General features: G+C 44.9%; 2 protein-coding genes across 3 annotated transcripts in view; one reads left to right on the top strand and one right to left on the bottom strand.

The window, feature by feature from the left end:
- Positions 1-21620, bottom strand: part of TMEM39A (transmembrane protein 39A) — a 48106-nt gene extending 26486 nt beyond the window's left edge. The window contains exon 1 of the mRNA XM_061454117.1: positions 21160-21620. The gene's annotated coding sequence lies outside the window, so the exon portion shown is untranslated. The remainder of the gene's footprint in view (positions 1-21159) is intronic.
- B4GALT4 (beta-1,4-galactosyltransferase 4) lies at positions 1698-25827 on the top strand. 2 transcript variants are annotated; one of them, XM_061454121.1, is made up of 7 exons: positions 1698-1820; positions 13080-13562; positions 14783-15015; positions 18643-18830; positions 21627-21749; positions 25113-25217; positions 25475-25827. In XM_061454121.1, exons 2-7 carry the CDS (start codon positions 13295-13297, stop codon positions 25614-25616), a joined length of 1059 nt encoding a protein of 352 aa, XP_061310105.1. In that variant the 5' UTR covers positions 1698-1820; positions 13080-13294; the 3' UTR covers positions 25617-25827. The 2 variants fall into 2 exon arrangements, with proteins under 2 accessions (XP_061310105.1, XP_061310104.1); XM_061454120.1 differs by lacking the exon at positions 1698-1820 and adding an exon at positions 8696-8797.
- The last annotated feature ends 410 nt before the right edge of the window (positions 25828-26237 follow it).

The following is a 26237-nucleotide window of genomic DNA, read 5'->3' as shown; positions in this document are numbered from 1 at the left end:
CCATTGTCAGTGAAATGGCTTCAATATTTTGGCCAAATAATTTTATTTGGCTGGTATATAGAATAATTTTGGCTGGTAGGGGCAGTCAGGCTGGGAAGTTTTGATACAGAAACAGCAAACATTACATTCTAGCCATACAAACTTTGGTTAATCCATACAGTGCTGCAGGTGAAAATACTTTTGAGGCTTTTTTCATATAGTAAGAAAAATACTGATGTTCAGGCTGGGAGGGACATTCAAAGCTCATCTAGTCCAACTTCCTGCAATGAGCAGGGGTATCTCCAACTAGATCAAGCGCCCAACACCACATCAGCCTGGCCTGGAATGTCTCCAGGGATGGGGCATCCACCACCACTCTGGGCAACCTGTGCCAGTGTTTTATTACAGTGTAAAGAATTTCCTCCCCACACCTAGCATGTATCTTTGAAGTTCTGCCTGCGCTCTGTTAGGGCTCGACACAAAAAGCCCTGCTGTGATTCTACTTCACGAAGGCGAACACCTTTCTCTTTCCTGAGCAACCAGGTTTTTGAAACAGGCATCTTAAGCCCTCATTCCCGAGACCGAAGAACTCCTGGGTGAGCTCCCTCGAATTTCACTGCAGAGAAGTGCCAAACAGAACAGATAAATCTCGAGAGGAAACAAACCTCCCAAGTTTTGGTGAGCACGACCAAAAGCCGTGCTACCCATGGCCCTCAAAACTCCCTTCCAGCTTCAACCCCCCACCCCAAAGCTCCAAACCCTGACATTCCTTCAAGACCTGGAAGGGATCTGGCACCCAGCCACGCACACCTCGGGCGGGCTGAGCGGCGGGCACTATCTGAACTGTGCTGATAACGCTGTGCCTCCAGCGTTTGCTCTGCAACCCTAAAGCAAACAAGCGGATAAGGCCCGCGCTGCCCGCTACTCACAACCCCGCCGAGCAGCAACCATAACCGCACCAGGGCCGCTCTAGCCCCTCCAGCGGGGGTCTTTGTGGCGGCAGGCGGCCGCTCTATCCCCGCGCTCTGTGATCAGAGGCAGTGTTGAGGGGGGGGGGGGGGGGGTCACAGCGGTGCAGCCAGGGTGCGAAGTGAGACCTGTCATAAACACATAAATAAGTTCCTGGAACTAGTTAGAATATTCCCCGCCTATACGCGGGAATTATGAATATGTATAAGTCTATAAACCTGTAACAAATACTAATCAGTGGCGCCTCTGGCTCCAGGCATGCGCCCAGCGCTGTTGCTTTTGCTTTACTGACTTTGTCCCTCAATAAAACCTCGTTATCTCGTTTAGAGGAGTGAGTTCGTATTTCAGAGACCGGTGAGTAAGGGCCGCCTGCAGCACATTATCCCTTTCCCGCTCCCTCCGCGAAAGAACCACCCGACGCCTCTCCTCCATTCTTCCTCTCAATTCCTCCCCTCAATTCCGCCCTCATCTTCTCCCCTCCCCTCAGCCTTCGGCGCCTGCGCGGGGTCGCGCTGGGAGCGGGCTGAGGTGTCCGTCAGCGCTGTCCCGGGAGCCGGTCGCGCAGGGGGCCTCTGAGTACGAGACGTGGTTAATAAGGTGAGGGGGAGATGCTCCTAAAGGCGGGGTGCGGTGGGACCGGGGCCAGCCGCGGAGGGAAGGGTGAGGAGGTGGATGTGTGTGGTGGGATAACCGGTTTCCGGTCGGGTTCCGGTTTAAAGAGCGGAGGGGGGTTAGCATTTGCTACGTGGAGGAGACATTGGGTCGGCTCCCGCGGCGCATCTGAGGGAGAGTACAGGGAATTCCTCAGTGGGGATCGCTCGCGAACATCAGAGGCGGCACCCGGGGATGTGTTCTTGAAGGTAAGTCTGCTGGTGCTTAATGTTGTTGTAGTGTCACTGGTATGATGAGGAGCAATTGCATATCTGAAAATTGTATGTTAGGTGGAAGTAGAATCATAGAATTGTAGGATAATGCTTGGTTGGAAAAGAGCTTTAAGCTTATCCAGTCCAACCGTTCCCCAGCACTGCCAGGGCCACCACTAACCTGTGGCACCGAGAGCCTCGTCTACACGGTGTGTGAATGCTTCCAGGGATGGTGACTGCAGCACTGCCCAGGGCAGCCTGTTCCAATGCTTGAGCACCCTTTGGGGAAGGAATTTTTTGTAATCTCCAGCCTAAACCTGCCCTGGTGCAGCTTGAGGCCATTTCCTATTGTCCTGTCACTTGTTCCTTGGGAGAAGAGACTGACCCCACCTCACTCCATCCTCCTGTCAGGTAACTGTAGAGAGCGATAAGGTCCCCCCGAGCTTTCTGTTCTCCAGACTAAACCCATCAGGTCCCTCAGCCATTCCTCATCACACTTGTGCTCCAGACCCTACACCAGCTCCGTTGCCTTCTCTCTTCTACCCACTCCAGCACCTCAATGCCTGTCTTGTAGTGAGGAGCCCAGAACTGAACCTGGTATTCAAGGTGTGGCCTTACTGTATTGGGCTTAGAGATTATAAAGCAGGAGGATGGATGTAATGTGATGTTCTTTCCATTATAACTAAAGCTTATGAGCAGCCAAGTTCCCAAGGGACACCTGAATCAGTTTAGTAGAGCTCAGTTTTCAACAGAGGGGATGAGAAAATAGGAGAGTGAAAGTTTGATGTCATTGACATGGCTAACATGAAAAAAACTAAACAAAGGCAAAACTCTAGTATCTGCTGATAGCCTTTAAATATTTGCACTTTTTATCAGTAAGGTTGATGGTTATGCGACATGCTCTTCGAAGATTTAGTTTTTCTCGGTAACGGGTGATGATTCTATAAATCTTCCATTGTTAGTTACAAACATTCTGATTAAATTTAGAACACTGAAAACCACACCTTTGGGGTTTTATATTATTCTCTGTTGCTGTTCAACTTGCATAATGCTTCTTTAACACTGAAGTAGATCACTTTTCATCCAAGATAATGTTACTGTCAGTGAGCTTTCTTGAGAAGCACTTTCTTTAAGGATGTTTGATCTTGGGTTTGATGTTCTGGGGTATTTCCTTCTCATTTTGCCAACAGCTGTATTTCATTTTCACAAATACTTTACTTGTTCCTTCAGCTTTGGAAGGGTTTTTCTTTTTTCTGCAGTTTAAGTTGCCACATTCTTTTAAGTAATACATAGTTAAAAATAGAAGTTGAGGGATGCTTGATTTCTGTATTTTGTTCTATGATCCTAAATTTAATTTGCAGGAATGGGTTGGGGACAGTTGGGTTTTGCTGGGTTGAAGGTATGCTTGCAGATTCTGAAGCCTGCTGGAATGACTGCCTGTTCTGATGCAAAAATTCAGTTTCTGATGCAAAAATTTGTTTAGGCAAATACATAGTCCAGAAGTCAGCCCACAGGTGTGCAACAGAGCTGTGTGACTTAAAATAAAGACATAAAAAGACATTTTTATACTTGAGAGGTTGTGGGTTTTGTGCTGTGCATAACTGTGACCTTTAAAATACTGTAAAACAATGGGAGGGAGCTTCCATGCCTTTTTTACTTTATAGTTTTTGACATATTTAGGGAGTTTTATAAGCATTCTGCCTCAGTTTGTTTTTTTTTCCTCCTGTTGCATATGTACAAGTAACATGCTTTACAGCCTGTTTTGTGTCATCTTGTTGTCCTTAAAGCAGTACTGCTGCCGAGAGCAACAACTGGGTAATACTTTTTTTGTCAGGCAGTGACTTATGGCATGGAGATATCGCATATTATACTTCAGGTAATCCTTTTAAACTGATATCACAATGATTCTAAATGTTCACAATTATATATAATAGTATAAGTTTTGTATCCAGTGTTAGTGGGGCATCTGCATCACTGATCTTACGTCTCTCTCAGTCCTGTAGTTGGCTTCTGTACTCTTGAAGCTGATTTTATGCACAGATGAGGTAGGGAGGGGTAATACCTGCACAGGGATGAGAAGTGAAGGGAAAGGAGCTGCTTTCCCCTACTCTGCTTCTGAGTTAAGTATCATCCCCTTGATCTTCTGTTTTGTTCCTGGAGAGAGGTAGAACCTGCTGCTGTTTGGGTGAGGAGGAGGAAGGTTGTAGAGGGATGGGAGCTCTTTAACCCCGAGGGTGTAGGACGGGAGGAGTCCACATCACATCTCACCTTTTAGTTCTCCAGACAAGATCTGGTGAGATGAGGAAAAGAGGTTAGTAACTGAGTGTGAGGATGAGTGATGCACTGTCTCCTTCTGCCTGGAATCTTGATGAGCTGCTTGTCCAAAAAGTTTAATAGTATCCTGATTCTCAGGGGTATGCTTTTAGAACTACTTCCACAAGACGCTGATTACAATTGTTTGGTGTAAGCTTGAAGTGGAAGTGTTGGAGCAGTTCTGAATTCTCTCAGATGCTGTTCTAGGACATAATGCTTCCAAAGGATGTGAGTTAGAGGGCTTAAAATGTATGCTTGAAAACTTTCTCCTGCATAAAAATCTATATGCAGATTGTTTGAAAATCAGCATAGGTGTAAATTGTCTCTTAAGATGGAAAACGCCCTGTGCATTTAATAGCTTCACAAAGTCATGTCATCTACACAGCTTCTTGATACTTGTCTTTGCAGTAGGCACTGATGGTTTGCAACCCTTACTGAGATAAGACTACAAGAAATAATCATAAAGTAAAATCTGTTCATGCCAAAGGAAGCTTCAGCAGGAATTTCTTGGCAGTTCTCATGCTGAAGTACGTTCATGAAAAACCAAGAATGGGATTCTGTTCTTAGCTATGCTTTCATAATACATGTACATCTTATGTTTTCTTTTTTTTTCACAGCTTTAGTCATAGGTATTTGTAAAATGAAATTCATAAATGTGTTAAGTAGCCACAGTACTTTTTACATCAGCTTCTTCCTTTATTGCTTTAGCTGTCTGTGGTTACCACTTTGGTTTAAAAAGCATAGTGTGAAGTACTTAAAGGTGAAGTAAGAATCTACACTGTTGTAATACAGTGTGTTTCTCAGATGTTAGCTTTTTTTTTGTGCAGGACAGAGGTGAGGGAGGGATTTGGCCAGAAATGCATTGAGGTTTTTTTGTGCAGTGGCAAGGTCTCTGACATGTGGCATCCATACTGACACGTGCCACTCCAGCAAGGGGACAGCTGCCAGAAAAAGGTAGGGTATTGCAGAGTTGAATCACAGAATGGTTTGGGTTGGAAAGGACCTTAAGGTCATGCAGTTCCAGCACCCCTGCCATGGTAGGGACATCTCACGCTTAAACCATGTTGCCCAAGGCTCCGTCCAGCCTGGCCTTGAGCACTGGCAGGAATGGAGCATTCACAACTTCTCTGGGCAACCTGTTCCAGTGCCTCATCACTCTCACAGTAAAGAACTTTTTCCTCATCTAACCTGAACTTCCCCTGTCTAGCTTTCCATCCACATGAGATTCCTGTGTTCACACAAACCTGTTTTACTGTGTGCTTTTTCAGGCTATTCCACTGACTTTGGGGGGAAGGTGTTTTAAAATGTGCTTAATTTCTTTAAAAAGTATTGCCATGGTAAGTAGTCAGGGGGTTCCAGGCTGTGCCAGTTCTGTTTGCGGTATGCCTTGATCCATCTCTTTGCACCGAGTCTGACAGTGCTGTGTCCTTTACAGTGAGGTCAATGGCTCAGCTGTAGTTGTGTAACAAGAGAGGCCATTCATAAATGTGTTTCTTGGCCTGGAGACCTTAGATTGCATTTCCTAGTATAAAATCAGAGTTCAGTACATCTTAGAAAAGTGAAAACAGCACCCACTCAGTTGGCCTGTGCTTGGTAATGATATTGGGCCATTTGCAGCAAAGGCTCTCTATGTGCTTAATAGAGAAAACATAACCTTTTCCTTTGGTAATCTCAGAAATCTTAATGTGAAGTTTTAGGTGCTGAGTATTTACCAAGAGTTGAGCCTCTGTTTTGATAAGTGAAACATGACTATGGTAAAGTGTCTTCTGCTTGCTCAGCAAATTGTCTGGGAATGTTAAAAGAAGCCATATATTCACTGTCTAATATTTGAGAGAGTGGCAGCCAGAAAACCAGCAGCACACATTGGATGGACAACGGACTTCACACACACTAGTGCTCAGGGGCTGCTTCTTTTTTCCTGTGTGTTCCCTGTGGAGCAAGTTGTTCAGCTCTTTGATCATAAACCAAAGCAGGTTGGAACAGGGGAATACCACTCCTCATCTGGGGTAATGTTGGGTAGAACAATAGTGGCATCCCTGTTAGGGATAGGTTTGATACTGAGACACTCCTGTTTTCTTAACCTGTCCTGCATGTCAGTTACACGTGTGTGCAGAGTCTTCTTTCAGTGCTTTTCTGCTAGGATGTTCCTTTTGTATGAAATGGATTTGCTGTGTTTGCCTGCTAAGCCTTTCCTCGTTTACATCTGTTCCAATCACTTTTTCCCTGATGCCCACAAACACAGAGACAATATGTAAGATAAATATGTAGTTTATTATCCTGTTTGGGCTGGGATAGAGTCACTTTCCTTTCCCGTACATGGCTGGCACAGAGCTGTGTTTTGGATGTAGTATGAGAATAATGTTGGTAACACACTGGTGGTTTTCAGCTAGTGTTTATATTAAGTCAAGGACTTCTCTGCTTCTCATACCCTGCCAGTGAGAAGGCTGGAGGGGTACAAAGCGTTGGGAAGGGACACAGCCAGGACAGCTGACCCAAGCAGGCCAAAGGGATACTCCAAACTATATGATGCCATGCTAAGTAGAGAAGCTGATGGGAAAGCTGGCTGAGGGCTCCTGCTTTTGGGATGCTAGCCATTGGTTGGTGAGTGGTGAGCAATTGCACTGCTTGGTTTGTATATTCTAATTATTATCATTACTGTTATCATTATTTCCTTCCTTTTCTGTCCCATTAAACTGTCATCATCTCAACCTGTGAGTTTCCTCACTTTTCCTCTTCCTGTTCTCTGCCCCATCTTGCTGAGCGAGCAGCTGTGTGGTGTTTAGTTGTCCTCTGGGGTTAAACCGTGACAGTTTTTTTCCTGGTGTGTTGTGTATTCTTTATCTTCTTCAGTTTGTGATTCAGGAGTTGGAGCTGCCAATTCTTCTGTTCCTTGACACTGTGTACCAAGCAGTTATCAATTCATAAATAGCAAGAAAAGAGTGTGGAGCTACCACGTCTGCTTGTATTCTCCACACAGCTGGAATGTTTTAGTAGGCAGTGGCTGTTATTCTAATCACAAATGCACCTTGGTCTGTTTCTTTTGAACTCATATACTTCTTCTTTAAAATTGTCTGGCTTGAGACAGCTTGTGGAATGTTACCACTTATTGCCTGGAAATGGATATTATCATTCTTCTAAAACAACTGTTCCTATTCAACTGAAAGCTGAGCTACTCCTTTGCTGCTGGTACCAGGTCTTCAGTTGGGAAGGTTAGATGGAGGCTTACAGAAGGTTGCTAGATTCACTGCTTGCCTACTGATCTGGCTAACCCATGTTTGCATGGGAGCCACTGCAGTGCAGAGAAAGGATAGTTTGGGGACTGGAGCAGAGACGAAGAAGAGACAGTGAGAGTTGAGAGCCAGGGTGGTCTGACTTTATGCGTCTGACCAGTTGAAACATAAAGGAGTCCTAAAGGTTTGTTCTGCACTACTAGGTGTCTGAAACAAGAAATTTTTCCCAAAACTCTTGTGCCATCCTAGTAATAAGTAAGACCTTTGTGGCATAGAGGAGGCTTAATGGGGAAGCTTTGAAATATCTACCTGCTCAAAATGTACATATCACACACAGAGCTCAAACAAGCTTGAGTTACAGGAGATCAACACACGTCATGAGGCTGTGCCTATCCTTTTTCTCCCCACCTCTAATACAATCATTCTTAGCTGTGTACCCTGTTTGTACTCAGGTCTCATCCTTTCTGTGTCTTTGTGATTATCTGTATGTTGACTGAAAGCATGAGAAAATCTCACCCTTTACCTGCTAGAGGTGTGCTCAGAAATTCCTCAAACGTGGATGCAACTGAAGGAACTGTGTTTTGTCAAGTTAATACAGGGGAGGAGACTTGGGTAGGTTGGCAGCAAAGCTCTTCCTGGTAGATGCATGCCAGATCAGATCTTAGCCAGCACAATAAACATTGCACTGATGCTGCCCTGATTGCTCTGGACTGGCAAGATGGCAAAGAGACACCTCTGTTGTTTCCATCCTGCCCGTTTGCTAGAGGAGTGTTGTGGGGCAGTGGTGGGAGAAGCACCAGGGAAGGGACAACCTTGTAATAATAACTTACATATTGTGAAAAAACTGGTCAGTAAGCTAGGCTTAAAGTATACACTTCTGTCTGTGGTGGTATTGGCTGAGTGCTTACAGAGAAGAGTGCCTGGGCTTCACAAGTATGGACAAGAGGGTGGGCAGCTTGATGTGTGTAAGAAGGGCGTCTCTTAACATTAAGAACAGATAGCAAAAGGGCTGAAATACAAATTGTTGCAATACAAATTGTTCCTTCTAGGAGCAAAGGCTTTTGGCCTGTGGTTTGTTATAGTGACTCTTTGTGTGCAGCCCTGCTTCTGGCACAGTGCAGTCCAGATACATTGTAGTGCGCTCACTCTGGCCTTTCTGTGCTAGGGGGAAAGGAGTGAGCTGGCTGCCATGCTGGGCTGCTGGGACCTGCACCGTCCCACATGCCCCCCTCCTCTTGGAGCTGGAGAAAAGCAGGATGTATTGGCTCTTTTTATTTGTCATCTTGCCAGTTTTGTGCTGACTCTTTCCTGCAGCATGTGAGAGGTAACAGAAATCTCTTTATGGTGTGGGGTTTCCTGCATGAAGTGTGTCTGCACTCGCATAGCGCTCTCCATACTACTTGGATTGACTGCTCTGCAGGAGGGAGGAATGTGGCAGCAGCAGTAAGTGGTTTAATGTGCTTGCTTTATTTGGCTTGAAATCTTGAGAAGTGGAAAGGGTATTTGTCTGAGGGTTGGGTTGCTTCTTTTTGTTCTGCTTAGCCCATGAATTCACCATTTCTCAGTGCATTTAGTGGCATTTTTAATAGAAAGAGGTAATAGGATTATAAGTGTTATATAAAAGAGGTGTTAAAAACTATTAGCTTCATGCTCTACTACAAATCTAATCTACTGAAAAGAAGGAAATGCCTGTGAAAGGAGCAAGTTTTGCCTTATGTGAAACTTGAGAGCTTGAACTCTCTTGCATAGAAAAGCTGATAAGCTGATGCTGTACCTTTGATGCTTTCTGCCTTGTCAGTTATAAAGAACTCAATTCTTTCTTGGGGGATTTAATGAAGAAGATTTGGAGCAGCATGAAAAGTTACAGCAGAGCTAACCCATTGCTGCTTTGATTTTGGTCTAGATGAAATACTAACTAATAGTCTGCAGAGATAAAATGCTAACTAATAATACAGATCTGATAAAGGCAGTGCCAAGAAACTCTTTCATGCTTCATTTCCTGCTTGAACTTAGGAAAGTTTTAAAAGTTAGGTTGAAATGAATCCTTCGTGCTGCTGAACCTGTTCTTCTGTCTGTGGAATTACTCTGTGAGCTGAAAGAAGTTGAAGGGTTTCTGAAAATCCTACATAAGAAACCTGTCCTTACTGGGCAGTATGGAACAGGTAGAGTCAGAAGATAGTTTGTGTAAGTTCAAAGTTAAGTTTCCATGCAGCAAATGACAGGATCTCTCTGGAGCTTTCCTGAGGCTGAATTGATTTAAATGAAAGGACATGAAAAGTAACATGTAGGCAGTGTGTTCTCACTGATTATTTATACTGTTACAAGTAACTTTTCTCCATAAGTGATCATGTGAATCTAGGCTTTAGCATAGTCATCAATTTATATCTAAAGACATATCAGGGGGAAGTAAGTGTTTGGAAAATAATGACTTTTTACCTACTCCAGTTCCATACCAAATCCTGTTCATGAGGTTACTTTCCTTCACTACCATCTGGCTCAGGGCTACCAGTAATCGATCTTCCTGCTGATAGTGTCTTTGTCTACCTATGAATTTGGCTTAGATCAGAAGGAACAACCTTCAGGCTACAATTTCTGTGTATCTCTGCCAGTGGCTTCAGTCAGGCTGCTAAACAAATGGCTGCCTTGACCCTGCAGGCCCTTATGTGGGGACGCAGCTTGTATGTATGTTACTCACTTGCTCTGTGCTTGAACAGCATGTCATACTCCAGTGTATGTGTATTTCTGAATGAAAATGGATGGGGTTCTAATGTTCCTGCTTTGTTTTGAAAGATGCCTTGTCCATGCTGGAGCCTTGCTGACTATTTTGGGGCAAGTTAAGGCTTTATGTTCATGCAAACAGGCTCAAGGATCAGAGCTGAACACCCTGTTCATAAAGGAATCGGAGCACTGCATGTCTGATCAGTTCCTGCAGGTAGCCTGTTCTGAACAGTGTTAGGAACTTCGGAGCAAGCAAGCAGGGATTGGCATATGCTTCAAAAAACCCAGCAGGCTACAGACCTTGTGTTTGCAGGCAAACTGCAGAGCTCAGAGACAAGGTGATGGTATAGATGTGATGCTGGGGAACACAGATCATGCAGTATTTATGTGCCTCACTATGATCATAGAATCATAGATGGTTTGGGTTGGAAAGGACCTTAAGATTATCCAGTTTCAGCCCCCTGCCATGGGCTGGGATTCCTCACACTAGACCAGGGGTCACCCAAGGCTCTGTCCAACCTGGCCTTGAACACTGTCAGGGATGGAGCATTTGCCACTTCTCTGAGCAACCTGTTCCAGTGCCTCACCACCATCACAGTGAAGGACTTCTTCCTTATATCCATCCTGAACTTCCCCTATTTTAGTTTGAACCCACCACACCTTGTCCTACTGCTACAGTCCCTGATGGATATGTGTGGAAGTGTGTTTGCAGTGTCTGCATAGAGATGGAGACCTTTCTCATTTCTTCACTGGATAACTGGGGAGTTTTTGTTTTTTTTTTTTATTTTATTTTTTTTGTTGTTTTTTTTTTTTTTTAGTTCAAATCCATTTCCTGGTTTTAGAAATGGGTACCATGATGTTTTTAACTGTGTGCCCTTCTAGTCAGGTGTGACTTTCTAAACTAGCTTTGGTTATGCTTCACTGAGAACTTCTTCCAGAAGAACAGTTGCTCTTTCTGTTCCTGTGAAAGTTTCTTGATACCTGTGATAATGGTCAGATAGAGCTAGGGTCAAGTTAGAGAACTATGAAAAGAATTCAGTTGCACCATAGGTGTTTTCCCACCCATGTTTGAGAGCTACTCACCCTGAGTTATGAAGTGCAGTAGAAGAATGACATTTCTGGCATGTTGGAGGTTATTGTGTGTAGCAAGATGTGTTTAGTATTGAAGTTTGGATTGAACTACGGTTTGCTTGCGTTTTAATGTCTCACTGAGTGATCTTTTTCTTAACCCCAGTATATCAGGTATGATTTAAAGATGGCAAGAAGGGCTTCTCTAAATATACAGGTAACAAAAGGAAGACAAACTAAAATGTGGGCCTATTGCTCAGTGAGATAAGGGACTTGATTGTGCAGGACATGGAGAAGGCTAAACTACCAAATGCCTTTTTTTTGCCTAGTTTTTACTACTGAGGCTGGAATACAGGAATCCCAGGTGTCAGAGACGAGGGGGAAAGGCTGGAGTAAGGAAGATGTACTGTTGGTGGAAGAGGATCACTTAAGCAGTCAGGGAATACTTGAGTGAAATGGACATATGTAGCTTTATGGACCATGATGGAATGCACCCATGAGTTGTGGGTGAGTTCCCTCTGCATGATGTCGCTGTGAGGTGACTGTGGGTAATCTTTGACTGATCATGGTAACTGGGAGCAGAGCCTAAAGACTGGAGTGATGTCACTGTACAATTAGATGCTAAGGACCACCAGGCTGTAAAGCAGCACTGGGAGGAAAGGATTTAGGGGAGGTGGCACCAAGCTTTCTTCCTTGTGATTGAAGTGGATGTGGAGACCCTTCACTGCTGGTGATAAGGTCACTGAAAACTGTTCTGTCCCTCCCTTAGGGCAGTGCTGTGCCTTGCATGTGGATGGAGAGAGCAGGTTATACCCTCTGTGTAGTGCCTGCAGGAGGAACAGCAGCTGCCCATTCTCAGTGAACCCCAAGAAGTCTGGGCAGTACATTGATTAGTTCATCTTGTCAGTCCTAGGCCTGGCTCCCACATCCATCCCTGTGAATCAACAGGCTTTTCCAGAAGACACCTGGACTAAAGTAGTGGGAATGTACAGTTACTGTATTCCTTCTGTCTGGGTATCTCGTGTATATGTTGAAAGCTGTTATAAAATAACTGTCCATGTTTTGGTGTTTCTTCTCTTTGATCCAGCCTGTTTTGTGTGCATTGGCTTTAATCACTGCCATGCTTCACTTAGCCTCAGTCCTTCATCTTCTTACACGTGGCAGTTTTCTTGGGTGTTCTCTATATCAAAGCTCTCTTCTATTAAAATGTCATTCTTTCTCTGCTATGAGCTGTTAGTAGACAAAAGTATTTGCATGGTAACTTTATAATGTGCACTGGAGGAAAATGGAGCTCTTGAAAGACTGTAGGAAGCAGAGCAAAGGATTGGATCCTCACAGACCTAACACTGCAAAACTGAACCTTTCCCTTGAACAGTAGCAGATTTGCCTCCTGCAGCAGCATGTGAGAGGGGAACACTGGGCAAAGAGCCACTGGCAGGCAGCAGATACAGAGCTTCTGATGCCAGTCAGATATTGTAGGATGCACACTGCATGGTGCAGGGTGATGGAGCATCAATAATACTCTCTTTCAGAAGAAACCAGATGAGTTCTGGAGAGAATTCATGTGTTTTTCATTTTGGGTGGGGGGAGCTAACTCATAACCAGCAGAATCTCTTACCTTACAGCTGTTGATAAGTTTCGTAGGAGCAGAAGCACTGAAGCCTGTGTATTGCCAGGCACTGTACTCAGACATAACATGGGGTAGTAGCTGCACTTTCTGTTCTGGAAGGAAAATGAAAGAGAAGTTGGGAGTGGAGAACAAAGCAGGAAGGTGATTTGCCTAAAATCATGCAGCTGGTTTGTGGCTGAGCTCGGTGTCTTTGTATCTGATCAGTAGTTCATACTTGCTATTCCTTTCATGTTTGGTCATAAGCTGTTTTCCTTAAGGCACAGCAGTGGAGAGAGGCAGAAACTAACTCCTGCCTCGTTTTTTGTCCAGGTTAAGTCCTGCTTCCTGACATTTGAAGAGCAAACAGCACCAGGGCTCCATGAATTGCAAAACTGCAACAAGTGTGGCAGCCCTACTTACCTCCAGCTTTGCTCCTCTACTGTGACATCCTTCTTGGGACCTTTGGTTTCATCCCCCCCTGCGGCTGCTTAGCAGGCTGCCTTGGCGTCAGAGCAGAGGCGGCAGCTAGTGGATCAGGACGAATTATGGCCTTGAGCTTGTATATCTTCCACCTCTTCTATAAGTTCAAAGTGTTGGTGCTTGTCACTTTGTGTTTGATGGTGCTATGGGCCACAGTCAATTACTATGTGGACTCCAGACAGGAAATGCCTAAAGCTAAGATCATGGTGGAGGATTTCAGGAAGGTGACTAGCCTGAAGGACAGTCAAAAGGAAGAGAAGATGGAATCTGTTACAGAAGTTCCTACAGTAAAATCACTTCAGGATGAGTGCCCAGCTCTGTCTCCGTACCTCAGTAAGTGATCCTGCTTTCCTGCCTTTTCTAACAAGTTATACCTGCTTTACAATTCCTGATTGGTTTTCTTCCTAGCTTTTTACAGTTGCACACTTTTCCTGTGAAACAAATACAACACAGCCAGTCCCAGTAAGCACTTCTGGGTGAGGAAGTGACTTACGTGCTGGGTCTGGCTGGGACAGCAGCCCATATGGTGTGGTGGTTTGCATTTGTGGCTCAAACAGCTTTGGTAACGCACCAGTGACTTGGCTCCTGCTGAACCATGTCTGCATGATGTTGAAGCTTGTCTCTGTCTTGGCCTCCTAGTATTTGGTAGGTTGTTGGTGGGCAAGAGGTTGGGAGTGGACACAGCAGGATAGCTGAGCTCAACTGACCAAGGGATATTCCATATGACATGACCATACCATTTCCCATCCTCAGCAATAAAAGGGTAGGGAAAGGAGGAAGCAGGGTGTTCATGGCTACAGTGTTTATCTTCCCAACAGCTGTTTCTTTTGGTCTTGGTATTGCGGGCAGCACCAGGCTTCTGCTCTGCACTATCATGTCACTGCTGCTTTCCTCTTCTTTTTGTGGACCTGATTAGGGATTTGTTTGGGAAGCTGGATTCTTCACTCTTCCCTGTTGTAGTCCAAAAAAGCTGCTGTCTCACTGCACACCCCCTTCCCTGCCCCAAAGATGTGTTTGCTTAAGTGAAAGCACTGCAGCTCTAGCCATCAGAGTGACCTGTGTTGTTCTCTTCAGTGGGTTTGCTGAGCCCAAAGGGGATGAAATGGTAGCTCAGTGCAAGAGAAGTGATGAAAATCTGGCTAGACGAAGCCTTGGTATGTTTTATCTTACCTTAAGCCTGTAATGGTTTTGTTCATGCTTTAAGTAGAGATGGCTTCTCATGGCCACAGTCCTATGTCTCTTTCCACTTCCTCCTCCTCTGCTTTGCCCTGGCAGCCATTTTGAGCCAATTCTCCTGCCATACGAACTTCTTTTGATTTTTTTTTTGATTATGATTTTTTTACCATCACTTTTAATCAATTTAAGCAACTAGACACTTGATGCTCTCTCCTCCACTGCCTGCATAATATCCTTGTAGTGCTACTTTTCTCTTGGAAAGTGAGGGAAACCAACTGGGGCTTGATCCTGGGTTTCTTATGCTGTTACAGAGTTAGATGCCTGGACTAGCTACAGTCAGAAATAACTGGGGAAAGCTTCTTGTGCTTCTCTTGCAGTTGGTGCCAGCAAACTCACCTTCAAAGCATCTCTCACACTAGAAGAAGTGCAAAAGGAGAACCCTCAGGTAGCCAAGGGCCGGTACCACCCTCCAGAGTGCGCAGCACAGCACCATGTGGCCATCATCATCCCACACCGCAACCGAGAGAAACATCTGCTGTACCTCTTGGAGCACCTCCACCCCTTCCTGCAGAGGCAGCAGCTGGACTATGGCATCTATGTTATTCACCAGGTGAGGCTGAGGTGTGTTTGGTGCTTGGGGGTGATGCTCTGCAGGCCAAGGAGACGCTTGCTGGCTAACACCAGTCCTCCAAGTCTGTTTCCAGCACCTGCTGAGGGATGCAGTGGTGCATGTGGCCATTGCTGGTACCACTGCAGGATCTCAGCTGCTGTTAGCAAAGCTGGAAAGAATTAACAGTGTTTTCAACTGGTGTCCATTTCTCAGTCTGAGTAACTTACTATTCCTAACTTATCATTCAAGGTTAGCATCTTTCCCGTTACTAATGCAGCTCACTTCTCCTGCAGCATACATGTAGTAACTATGCTGACATGTTTTCTGTCTTTTCATTTGGAGTCGTTTGGATCGAAGGCCTCAGTTTGTATCCAGCTTTACTCTCCCATCTGCTTGCTGGCTGTCATGTTTAGTAAGCTGTGTGTTGTACTCACTTCTGCCAGCTCAAACCAGACATGACAGCTACTGCTTTCAGGTGCTTTACTTGCTCAGTAAGGGCTGTGGGCAGAAGTACTCATGAGAAAGCAGTTGGTTCCTGAGAGCTTTATTAATTTCTTTGCATTCTTCCTAGTTTGCTGAGTCAACAGCTAAAATTTGCATATGCAGATTTGTGCTATGTTGATTTTCATCTAAGATACAGATTTCTCTTATGTAATATGTTGACTTTTTTTTTGATCTTTCATTGTTTGCTTTCTGTTGCTCTCATTTATTTATATGTTCTGCCTTGAATCTAAACAGATTTTGCAGACAGCATGAGAAAAAGGTGATAAATCAATAGAGTTTCTCTTCCCTTCTGTTCAAAGAGTCAGTCAGCAAGCATGAGGCAGTGCATTCGAGGTGAAAGCCTACAATTCTGCTCAGTGGCACAGGAGAACAGCAGCAGAAGTCATGGCAGGTTATATGCTTTGTCTGAATAGACTGGTCCTCCCTTGTTTAAAGTTGTCATGTGGCCCATAGAGTCGAGAAATTGAGGCTTTTTTCAGCCTTAGTGTGTAATCATATGTATAATGGCTCACTCCAGCTGTCAACCAAGTTAGGAGAATCATAGAATAGTTTGGGTTGGAAGGGACCCTAAAGCTCATCCAGTTCCAGCCCTTTGCCATGGGCAGGGACACTTTTCACTAGATCAGGTTGATCCAAGCCCCATCCAACCTGATTCTTTATCTCCTGAAATCTCTGAGGTGGAGAACAGCTGATGGCATATTAGCATAAAGAAGTAGAAGACTATGAAAGTTCTGTCTGATGTGAGCAGTAGTGTCAAGTCTGGACTTGTTCTGTCAGAGTTTTTTACTTTGAAGATTTGAAGCTTTGGCTTCCCTTTTCCATGTAGGTAGAAACACCCAAAACTGAAAAGTGGGTCTGACACAGCTCTTTGATGGCAAATCCATTTTCACTTTCCATTTGTGATGTCATTAGCTGTTTTAAGTATCTTTTGAGGAAAGACATAGTTAAAACCAGGATTTAACTATTAAAATACACAGAGTTGACTTGGGAGGAAGATTAAGAAATGGGTCTTCTGTATTTCTCTCTCTGAGCAATTGAAGGGCATACTCCAGCTCTCATTATGAGATAATGGTAACATCTTGAACATCACGTTGCTTTGCATAAATGTGTGCACAGGTGAGTGGAGTGCTGGAAAAAATGTGAGTTTATAATCCATGAAGGGCGAGTAATTTATTGCCCAACTTAAGTTTGTCTTGTGGTTGGTGTTCTCCTCCCATAGAAACAAAGGAAGACAATTCTTTTCTCAATAAAAGATGAGAGTAAACTTTGCTATTTGCTCAGCATGAGGTCTAACATGTAAAACTCCCTTCCTGGACAGTTGTTGTAGCTGGTGTTTGGCTGCCTTTGCACAGGAAGTGGGCAAAGGGAGGGGAGACACAACTGGACCAGATGGTCTGCGCTTCACCTGCTCTTGATACAAAGACAAGTGAAGTTCTCTGCATGTTCTTTGCCAGTCATCTGAATTGTTCTGGTCATTCAATAGTCTGTTTCCATCATCAGGAGAAGATTCTCTGATGGATGCTTTCATATACAGGACTCTTTAAAACAACCAACCAAACACTCAAAAACCCCTCACGCAGAAATTTGACCTCATATATTTTAGGGAATTTTATCTCATTTTTTCTTGGAAAATTCCTTCCCTGACTCAGAATGGAAGCAAGTGATGATCCCTCTCTTAATTTCTTGGAGTGGGCATTGGGCTGCATTTCCCTCATTGCAGGTATGGAGCCGTAAATCCCATAACTCTTTGTTCAAAGAGCAGATGGCTGTTAGTGATGGTGAGCAAATTGCTGCTTCAGAGCAAAACATTACCTTATAGAACAGTAAACCATGCTTTGTATACAACTATTTTCCCTCCAGTTAACTTTCTCTCAGCCTGGGGAGGCCAGATTCTATCTCATCTTTCACTGTGCCTCTCCCAGTCCAGGCACCTTCTAGCAAATGACCCCTTTCTCTTGAAAATTGCTTTTTATCTTTTGAGTACACTGAGTTCCCAGCTCTAGAAAATCATAGAATCATAGTTAGGGGTGGAAAGAACATTGGGATCACCCAGTTCCAACCCCCTGCCATGGGCAGGGGTGCCTCCCACTAGACCATGTCACCCAAGGCTTTGAGCAACCTGGCCTTGAACACTGCCAGGGATGGATCATTTACCACTTTTCTGGGCAACCTTTTCTATTGCCTTACCACCCTTACAGTAAACTTCTTCCTTATAAGAACTTCTTCATTATACCCATCCTGAACTTCCCCTATTTCAGTTTGAACCCATCACCCCTTGTCCTATCACTACAGTCCCTAATGAAGAGTCCCTCTCCAGCATCCTTGTAGCCCCCTTCAGATACTGGAAGCTGCTCTGAGGTCTCCACACAGCTTCTCCAGGCTGAACAGCCCCAACTTACCCAGCCTGTACAACAAGGCTAGTAAAAGTCAAGTGAAGCCCCATGCTAGGGGGAATCCTTGTGCAGCATAACAGTGAGGTTCTAGATGGGAGTTAAAAATGAAGAGACCTGCTTTTTATTTTCTAGTCTGCCACCTACTGTGTGAGCTGAGGAAATACAGTGAATTCTTCAGGCATTGCTGTCCTCTGAACTGCAGAACAAGCATAAATCATCTGTGGCAGGTGCTCTGATGTGGATAAACTCATGAGAATGGGAGTAATGTGCTTTGGGTTTGGCTTTTTTAAACACCTTCTATAACCTTTGCTGACACACTGTATAGGGCACCAGTTTCTAAGCTGTTTACTGGTACCTCTTTGTCATTTCTAAGCTGTTACTGTTACCTGTATGTTATGCTATGTATGTACCTACATGCATCCAGAACTCTGGGATGGGAACAGCAATAGTAGTGAGATTGTGTCATCCAGGATGCATATTCCTGGTGCCCAGAAAACCACAGACTCTCCTGGCCCTGGCTCTGTTTGTTCATGACAAGCAGAGATGGAAGAAGCTCTCTGTGTCACTGGCCTCTGTGGTGCTGTAGCCAGTGCTATGGGCCAGCTCTGTGTGTGGTTACTGGCTGGAAGATGCAGCTGTGAATTATATGATCAGAACAAATATCTGTGAGCAGTTCTGGTTCTAAAGGTTTGACACCTTCTTCAGAGGTTTTCTCCCTTCTCTTCCACAGGCTGGCAGCACCAAATTTAATCGTGCTAAGCTGCTGAATGTAGGATACCTAGAGGCCCTAAAAGAAGCTAACTGGGACTGTTTCATTTTCCATGATGTGGATCTGGTGCCAGAAAATGACTTTAACATTTACACGTGTGGCCCCGGACCAAAGCACTTTGTAGTTGGCAGGAACAATACTGGATACAGGTAGGAAACCAGGAATATGGAAAAAATACCAGTTGGGAAATGCCATGTAACTGTTAATGTTCCTCTTCTGTTGGAGCTCTGTGCTGTATCTACCCCTTTTCCTGACACCAGGTTTCTGGTGGTAACACTTCATCTCTCTGGAGTGCCCTTGGCAAAATAGAACTGTATGGGCATCTCTTAAATCAGCTCCATGGTTACCTGTACAGGTGATCATTGTAATCCTTCTGGTTTCTGGGGTGAGGTAAACGGTGTTCCAAGAAGAAAGCAACATGCCAGAGGTTGTGCAGAGACCTGTCAATGCTAGAAATACATTTGCAGTTCCCTGGTCCTCTGGTTTGAGGGTGTGATCTTGCTATAGAAAAACTTGCCACTTGCCTTTTGCTGTTGAAGAGGGAACATCTGATGTGGAGAGCTCAAGTATGAGAATATGCCCAGGGATAGGGTTGTATTTAATGACATGGCTGGGCAGTGTCTCATACAGGATCAGTCTGGGTTTGCAATGGGTCCCCTAAATGTCAGCGTGATGTGAAAAGTCAGGTTCAGTCTACTTCAGAGAAGAAAAGGCTCCCAAGTCTGGTGAGTTTAATGACCAGAGTATTTCCATTGAACTTGTTTCTTTTAAGATTTGCCTCCTATGTCATGTCATCTCAATATTAACTCCAGGTGGGCTTTTCAGAAGCCGATCTCTGTGTGCTTTGAAGCAAAGCTCTGCTTCACTTGTGGGTTTCCTTTCTTAAATATATGAGAGAGAGGTGGGGTGTGCAAATTCTTATGCAGAATACCATTCACTTCTCAGTCATTTAGTGCAAACTGGAGCACTAAATGACTGAACTAGGCTTGTGACAGGCTTTTGGAGCACTCTGCCTTGCAGACAGAATGCTGAGGGCTATGGAATGGTCAGTGCACCAAAGCAACAGAAACACTGCTTTGGGTAATGCACAGGCATGTAGAATCCAGGCTGATAACATGGCACAAAGCTTGAGGTGCTTTACTTAACCTTCTGTGCCTCAGTTTTACCGCAAGTGTTCTGCTTAGTTAAGCAGATGGATTCTTGCTTTTACTGCAGGATCCTCTTGCTATAGATTTCCTCAGGTTTCTGCTGCTTTTGGAAAGGAACTGTTAGTAGTTACAGGCTTCGTTTTTAAAGAGTACTTAAAAGAGTACTTTGAAGAGTATAAAGGTTTAAGCTTTGTCTTTAAAGGGTACAGACAAAATGTTGTTGTGAATACTCTGCACCAGTATTCATTGGGGTACTGCTGGTTTGAGTTTGATTCATACTTTCTTTTCTGTGTCACTGCCTCTGTTCACATCCATGAAGTGGGCATAACAGCACTGTATTTCCAAAGGAATTCCTGGGTACATCTGAAGGAATTCAGATCCTGAACTGAGCTGAGACCTGGGGTTGAAAACCCATTTGGGTGACCTCAGTGTTTTGCTTAGGTTGAGGTGAGCATACTGAGAGATGTCACTTAGATGTGTGGAAGTTGTACATGTTCTGCATTAACACACAACATCCTGGGCAGGAATGTGGGTGCATCATCTATGGTGATGCAGTGTGTGGTAATCTTGGCAGCTTTGGAGAGTCAGTACCTTATGTTTAGTTACACAAACTACAGGTTTAGATGCTTCAGAAAGGAAGGCTTCTATACTAAAATTTTAAAGGTGGTCACATACTAGAAGAGGCTGCCCAGAGAGGTTGTGGAGTCTCCATCCTTGGAGATGCTCAGAACCTGAATGGACCTGGTCTTCAGTGACTTGCTGTAGGAGACCCTGCTCTGAGCAGAGGGGTTGGACTGCTTCATATCCAGAGGCCCCTTAACCTCTGCAGTTCTCTTTTGATGCTATGACAGGAGCACAAATCAGCCAACAAAATTGGTCTGAGTTTGGTTTCTGAGTTTGGTCTTGGTTTGGTTTCTTTGTTGTTTCGTGTGTGTGTGTTTAAATTAGAAATAGGAGTAAGCATCACACCTCTCCTTGCCTGGCATATAAATTGCCATCATGGGTATTTTCTGGCCCTGGCACTTTGTTCACCTCTTTGTATTCACATCCATCTAGCAATCCAAATTCAACCTGCAGCCATGCGCACATCACCCCTGGCAGTGGCAGTGTAGTAGGGGCTGTGTTGTACTGCTCACCTTAAGGGCCCAGAAAGGGGAGGGTATCATAAACAGCAAGTAGCAAAATGGTGTAAGAAGATAAACATGGTATGTAAATATCTTTTAGAGCAGCTGCAGTTCCCAGGACAAAGAAGGTAGAAGTCAGAACTGAATCTCTTTTAGAGCTGAGCACCATTACAATAGGTTACTTAGCATCTCGCACTGTACCTTACCTTGGAGTTGTTCCTGCAGTATCCCAGGGCATGTGTACCTGTGCTGTGATCTGGTTTCATTCCAGGTTTCTCAGCTTCAGCTCCAACGTGGTCAGTGGCTTCTGTCATTATTGCAGAGCTTCTGCTATGTGAGTGTGTGACTTTGTTCCTTTTGTACTCATGGAAGTCCTTGAGGTGAAGTGCTGTTTGCCTGGCAAGTGGAATTGTGTGAAGAGAGAAACTGTTGAAGAAGGAATTGTTCTCTCAGTTGGAGAGTTTAATCTTCCAGGCCTAGAGAAAATCACCATCCTCTTGTGAAAAGAGGAAGACAACCAGAGCAACCTCATGGGTTTGTGCGCCCTCAACTCTGTGAAAGACGCATCTAAAGCCAGAGTTTCAGAAGACAATTCAGAGTTTCAGGGTGAGGTTTTTGTTGTTGGTAGAATTTGACTTTTAATTCTTCATTCTCTCCTCTTGTGTACTTCTAGGTTACGGTACACTGGCTATTTTGGAGGTGTAACTGCTCTAACAAGGGAACAGTTTGCCAAGGTGAATGGATTCTCTAACAACTACTGGGGCTGGGGTGGAGAAGATGATGACCTTCGAATCAGGTAAGAAGTCAATCATGTAAGAAAATTCAAGTTAGATATAAGGCAGAAGTTCTTTACTGTGAGAGTGGTGACACACTGGCACAGGCTGCCCAGAGAAGTGGTAATGCTCCATTCCTGGCAGTGTTTTAAGGGCAGGTTGGACAGAGCCTGTCCATGGTCTAGTGTGAGGTGTCCCTGCCCATGGCAGGGGTTGGAACTTAAGGTTCTTTCCAACCCAAACCATTCTGTGAAATAAAAACCTAGAGAGAAATGATGCCTAAAAAAATAGAAATGGATGTAACTTCCCAACTGGCCCCCAAAGGCAAAACATGACAGGAGCTCTCAGTTCCAAACAGTGGGCTGCAGGATGCTGTTCTGTGCACAGTTTCCTCTTTGCCAGAGACCTCGTCCTCTTCCTGACAAGTATTTCTGGTTGGGTGCAGGGTTTGTTAGGTTTTGGGTTGGGGTTCTTTTTGGTTGGGTTGGTTTGGTGTTGTCACAGCTAGACGGGATTTGCATTGTCACTTGGATATTGGTTATAACAGAAGTAGGAAGATTGAAGTCTGGAGGGTGATTTGCCGAAGAGACACAAATGTATTCAGTTCCAATGCTTTGTAAGAGTGTGGGAGGGCTTTGGTTTGGTGGGATTGGGTTTTTTGCATTCATTGACTACCACGATTTACTCCAAGCACAGCTTAGTTTGTATGTGGGTGGTGTTGATTCTAGTTAACACAGTGAATAGCTTGAATTTTAGAAAGACTGCATCTATCTGCATGTGCCTTTTGTTCTTGTGAAATCCAGTTTTGCAAATGGGCCTTTCAAAGTAGGAGAAACCTGTCAGTTTGAGAAGTTGAATGGCACAAAGGACTCGACCTAATTTTTCTGGTGATCTTTTGCCCTTTGCTTAGAAGGAAACCTCTAATCCTGCTTTGCTGTTAGTGAAGGAAGGGGAGGGGGGCAAACAGAACACAAACCCAAAAGGAATAAACAACCCCCTAAGCTCTGCTGGCAGAGCACATCTATTTGTAGCTTAAACCTACATTGTTCTTCAGTGTTTATCCTTTTCATTTGCTTAAACCAAACATTTTAGGGACATAAATTCATCTCTCTGGTGATGTTCAATGATTACACTGGTGAAATCAAGTGTGTTAAGAGTTAGGAACTTCCAAATGGAAGTTTCCCTCTGTATCAGGCAGCTGTATCTCGGGAAATGTAAAAGGACTACTGGAGGCCTGGGTTTCTGTCACTTCTTAATCACAGCTGGGTTTTTTTTTTCTTCTCCCTACTCCTATTTAGAGATACCAACTTCTCTTAGGAGCTGGCTTTTATAGTGGTAGGGGATGGCTTGGTACCATCTTATTCCCCACCTTTGCAGGAAGTGTCCCAGTTAAGGTGCAAACAAAGGTGATGGTGGTGGTGGTGTTTCAGATGTTGCTGTGAGCAGCAGACCAGCAAGATTTACTGAGGGTCTCCACCATGTTTACAAGGGGTTTGGAATCAAATGTGATGCTTGCTTGTGTAAGCAAGCAAGCTACTAGAAAGCACTCAGCTTTCTAGTAGGGAATGAGGAGCCGCTGTCCCGGTGGGTGGCTGTGCAGGGATCCTGCAGCCTTTCCCAGCAAAGGCAGCAGATGGCACCATCCCCTTCAGTATCTTGAAGAACCTGGGGCCTGAATGCTCTCAGGTCCTGCTGTTCTGAGTGTGATGGGCTCCTGTGGGCCCTTTCCAAAGCTGTGCATCACAAGGAGATTTTTCAGATAATTTGTTGTATTTATTTGATAATTTACTGTTACAATCAAGTCATTGGAAACCTCTCAGGGGCTCAGTTTCTTACAGGCTGGATAGATGGGCTGTGGCTAATAGTATGAGGTTCAATAAGGCAAAGGTCCAGGTCCTGCTCTTCGGCCACAACAACCCCATGCACCGCTCCCAGCCTGGGGAGGAATGGCTGGAAAGCTGCTCATGGAAAAAGACCTGGGGGTACTGAATGACAGAGCTGAACATGAGCAGCTTGTGCCCAAGCAGCCAAGAAGCCAACATCATTGTGGCCTGTATCAGCAGTAGCATAACAAGCAGGGCCAGGGCAGTGATTGTCCCCCTGTGCTGGGCAGTGGTGAGGCTGCACCTCGAATCTTGTGTTCAGTTCTGGGCTCCTCACTGCAAGATAGACACTGAGGTGCTGGAGCGGGGCCAGAGAAGGGCAGTGGAGCTGGTGCAGGGCCTGGAGCACAAATGTGATGGGAACGGCTGAGGGGCCTGGGGAGTTTAGTCTGGAGAAGAGAAGGCTCAGGGGGACCTTATCGCTCTGCAGCTGCCTGACAGAATGGAGTGAGGTGGGGTTGATCTCTGCTCCCAAGGAACAAGTGATGGGACAAGAGGAAACGGCCTCAAGCTGCACCAGGGCAGGTTTAGACTGGAGCTGAGGAACAATTCCTTCCCCAGAGGGTGCTCAGGCATTGGAACAGGCTGCCCTGGGCAGTGCTAGAGTCACTGTCCCTGCAAGTGTTCATACACTGTGTAGACGAGGCCCTCAGTGCCATGAGTTAGTGGTGGCCTTGGCAGTGCTGGGGAACGGTTGGACTGGATGAGCTTAAAGGTCTTTTCCAACCAAGTTGATTCTAGGATTCTTCAATTCTTGGTTTCCTCTTGCTCCCCCAGCTGCTGACATGACCGCAAAGACCTGGGCTATTCCTTAATTCTAGTCATGAAGTTAACCCCTTCTGCTGACAGAGCAAAACTCCTGTGCTCCAAAGATCTGTTAAAGCTCAACAGCAGCTCCAATTGAGTTCCTGATGTCCAACACTTAAATCCATGTGTGGGACTCAGGGTTTCTGGCAGCATTCTCAGGACTTTTTCTTCATGTAGACAAATACAAGTTTTGCAGCTCTGTGCCAGTTAGTGAAAAAGAAAATGAAGCTTTTTTGGGTGTAGTTTTTTTTTCTCCCCTTTTCAAGGGGAGAGCTATCAAGTGTAAAGGTTTTATGGCAAGAGTTGAGATGAACTTGCTGCAAAGCATGTGGGATCTTGCTACAGCCCTCCCAGGCTAATACAGGGTAGTACACACTAGACAAGACTATACTATTTTAAATGTGCTCTGTTTTCAGTGTGTGCTTTAAGCTCTTCATGACCTACTGTAGTAGCTACCTGCTACCAAAAGAAAGGGCCATCTGTCACCCTGCTGGGTCTGTTCTCCAGAAACACAACCCTCAGCCCCATTTCTCTGGCAAGATGGGTGTTGGAGGAAATGTAGATGAGTTTCCTGCTGTTCTCTGTGCTTGATTCCATGGCATCCACAAGAGATGAAGTCTCCAAATGTTGTTTCTCTTTTCCTTGGGAGTTTGTTTCTAGGTGAGGCCTTGCTCATGGCACTATTGCTTCTTCCAGGGTTCACCTGCAGAAGATGGGAGTGATGAGGCCACCTGCGGAGGTAGCCAGGTATACAATGATCTTCCACAAGCGAGACCATGGTAATGAGGAGAATGAAGAGAGGTGAGTCAGGAACAGGGTTCCACTTTCCATCCTCTTAGTATGTGGCCAAGCACCTGGGGCCAAGAGCTTTGTTCTAGGCCAAATGGACATTTTCATGTCTGATTTTTCCATACTGAAGACAGGAAAAAGCATAATTTTATGTTGCCAGCAGTACAGAACAGCAGTAGCTCTGCTTCCAAGTTTACTAGTAGTGGGAAAAGAGCTCAAAACACCTCTCCTGTGCATGTCAGTGAAGATTTTCTCCTCTTTCTTCTCAGGATGAAGCTTCTAAGTCAAGTATCTAAAACATGGAAGACAGATGGACTGAACTCCTGTTCATATAAACTGCTCTCAGTGGAACATAACCCTTTATACATCAACATCACAGTGGACTTCAGCATGCAGCCCAAGGTCTCATAAGGATGGGCAACACACAGGATGTGAAAATGGCAACAGATCTTGTTTGCTTGAAAGAGGACTTCAGTAACACAGGAGAGTCTTTCTTCACAGTCTGATTGATTGGGAATTCCCTTTTGTGAGGGCTGGAGCCATGGGACCGATCCTTGTGTTTTGCTGGGACATTCACAGAACCGTCCTTGTTTGGGATGGGCCAGTGGAAGGATGTGAACCAAGTCTCACGGAAAAAACACTTGTTCTTGGATCTATTCCTAAACTTCTTGTGGGCTTCGTAAAGGCACAGGAGTCCTTCACCAAATAACAAACTTGCTGAGGAAAGCTGCTTTTTTTTCCAGCCCGAGGAAAAACTGCCTGTGTGTGAGGGAAGGAATAATGGTCGGGGTGAGATCTCTCAATAAATACACTCCATTGACTGCAAAAGGCTTCTGTGTTTCATGAGCTGAGCTCACCCTGGTGTGGGATGGTGGAAGTATCCCGTGTCAAAACAAGTCTTGGTGCTGTGCGTTGCATGTTACTTTGGAGAGATGTGGAAGGAGATGCAGTGGCTAAGTCAGAGGGAGAGAAATTCCTGGCCCTGGTTCTAATGCTCTGGGCCAGACTGTAGTAGACCAGACCCAGGCTGTT

The sequence above is a fragment of the Pezoporus flaviventris genome, unplaced genomic scaffold (assembly GCF_033815535.1).
Source record: "Pezoporus flaviventris isolate CSIRO_AGI_PZ_B2104156 unplaced genomic scaffold, CSIRO_AGI_Pfla_v1 ptg000015l, whole genome shotgun sequence".
Taxonomy (NCBI): domain Eukaryota; kingdom Metazoa; phylum Chordata; class Aves; order Psittaciformes; family Psittacidae; genus Pezoporus; species Pezoporus flaviventris.
The sequence above is the reverse complement of the archived record's forward strand: the minus strand, read 5'-3'. Positions and strand labels throughout refer to the sequence as shown.

Coding starts and splice junctions, on each gene's coding strand:
- B4GALT4 (XM_061454121.1), top strand. CDS start 13,295: ATGGCCTTGAGCTTGTATATCTTCCACCTCTTCTATAAGTTCAAAGTG. Junction 13,563..14,782: donor AGCTCTGTCTCCGTACCTCA/GTAAGTGATCCT, acceptor CTTCTCTTGCAG/TTGGTGCCAGCAAACTCACC. Junction 25,218..25,474: donor AATGAGGAGAATGAAGAGAG/GTGAGTCAGGAA, acceptor CTTTCTTCTCAG/GATGAAGCTTCTAAGTCAAG.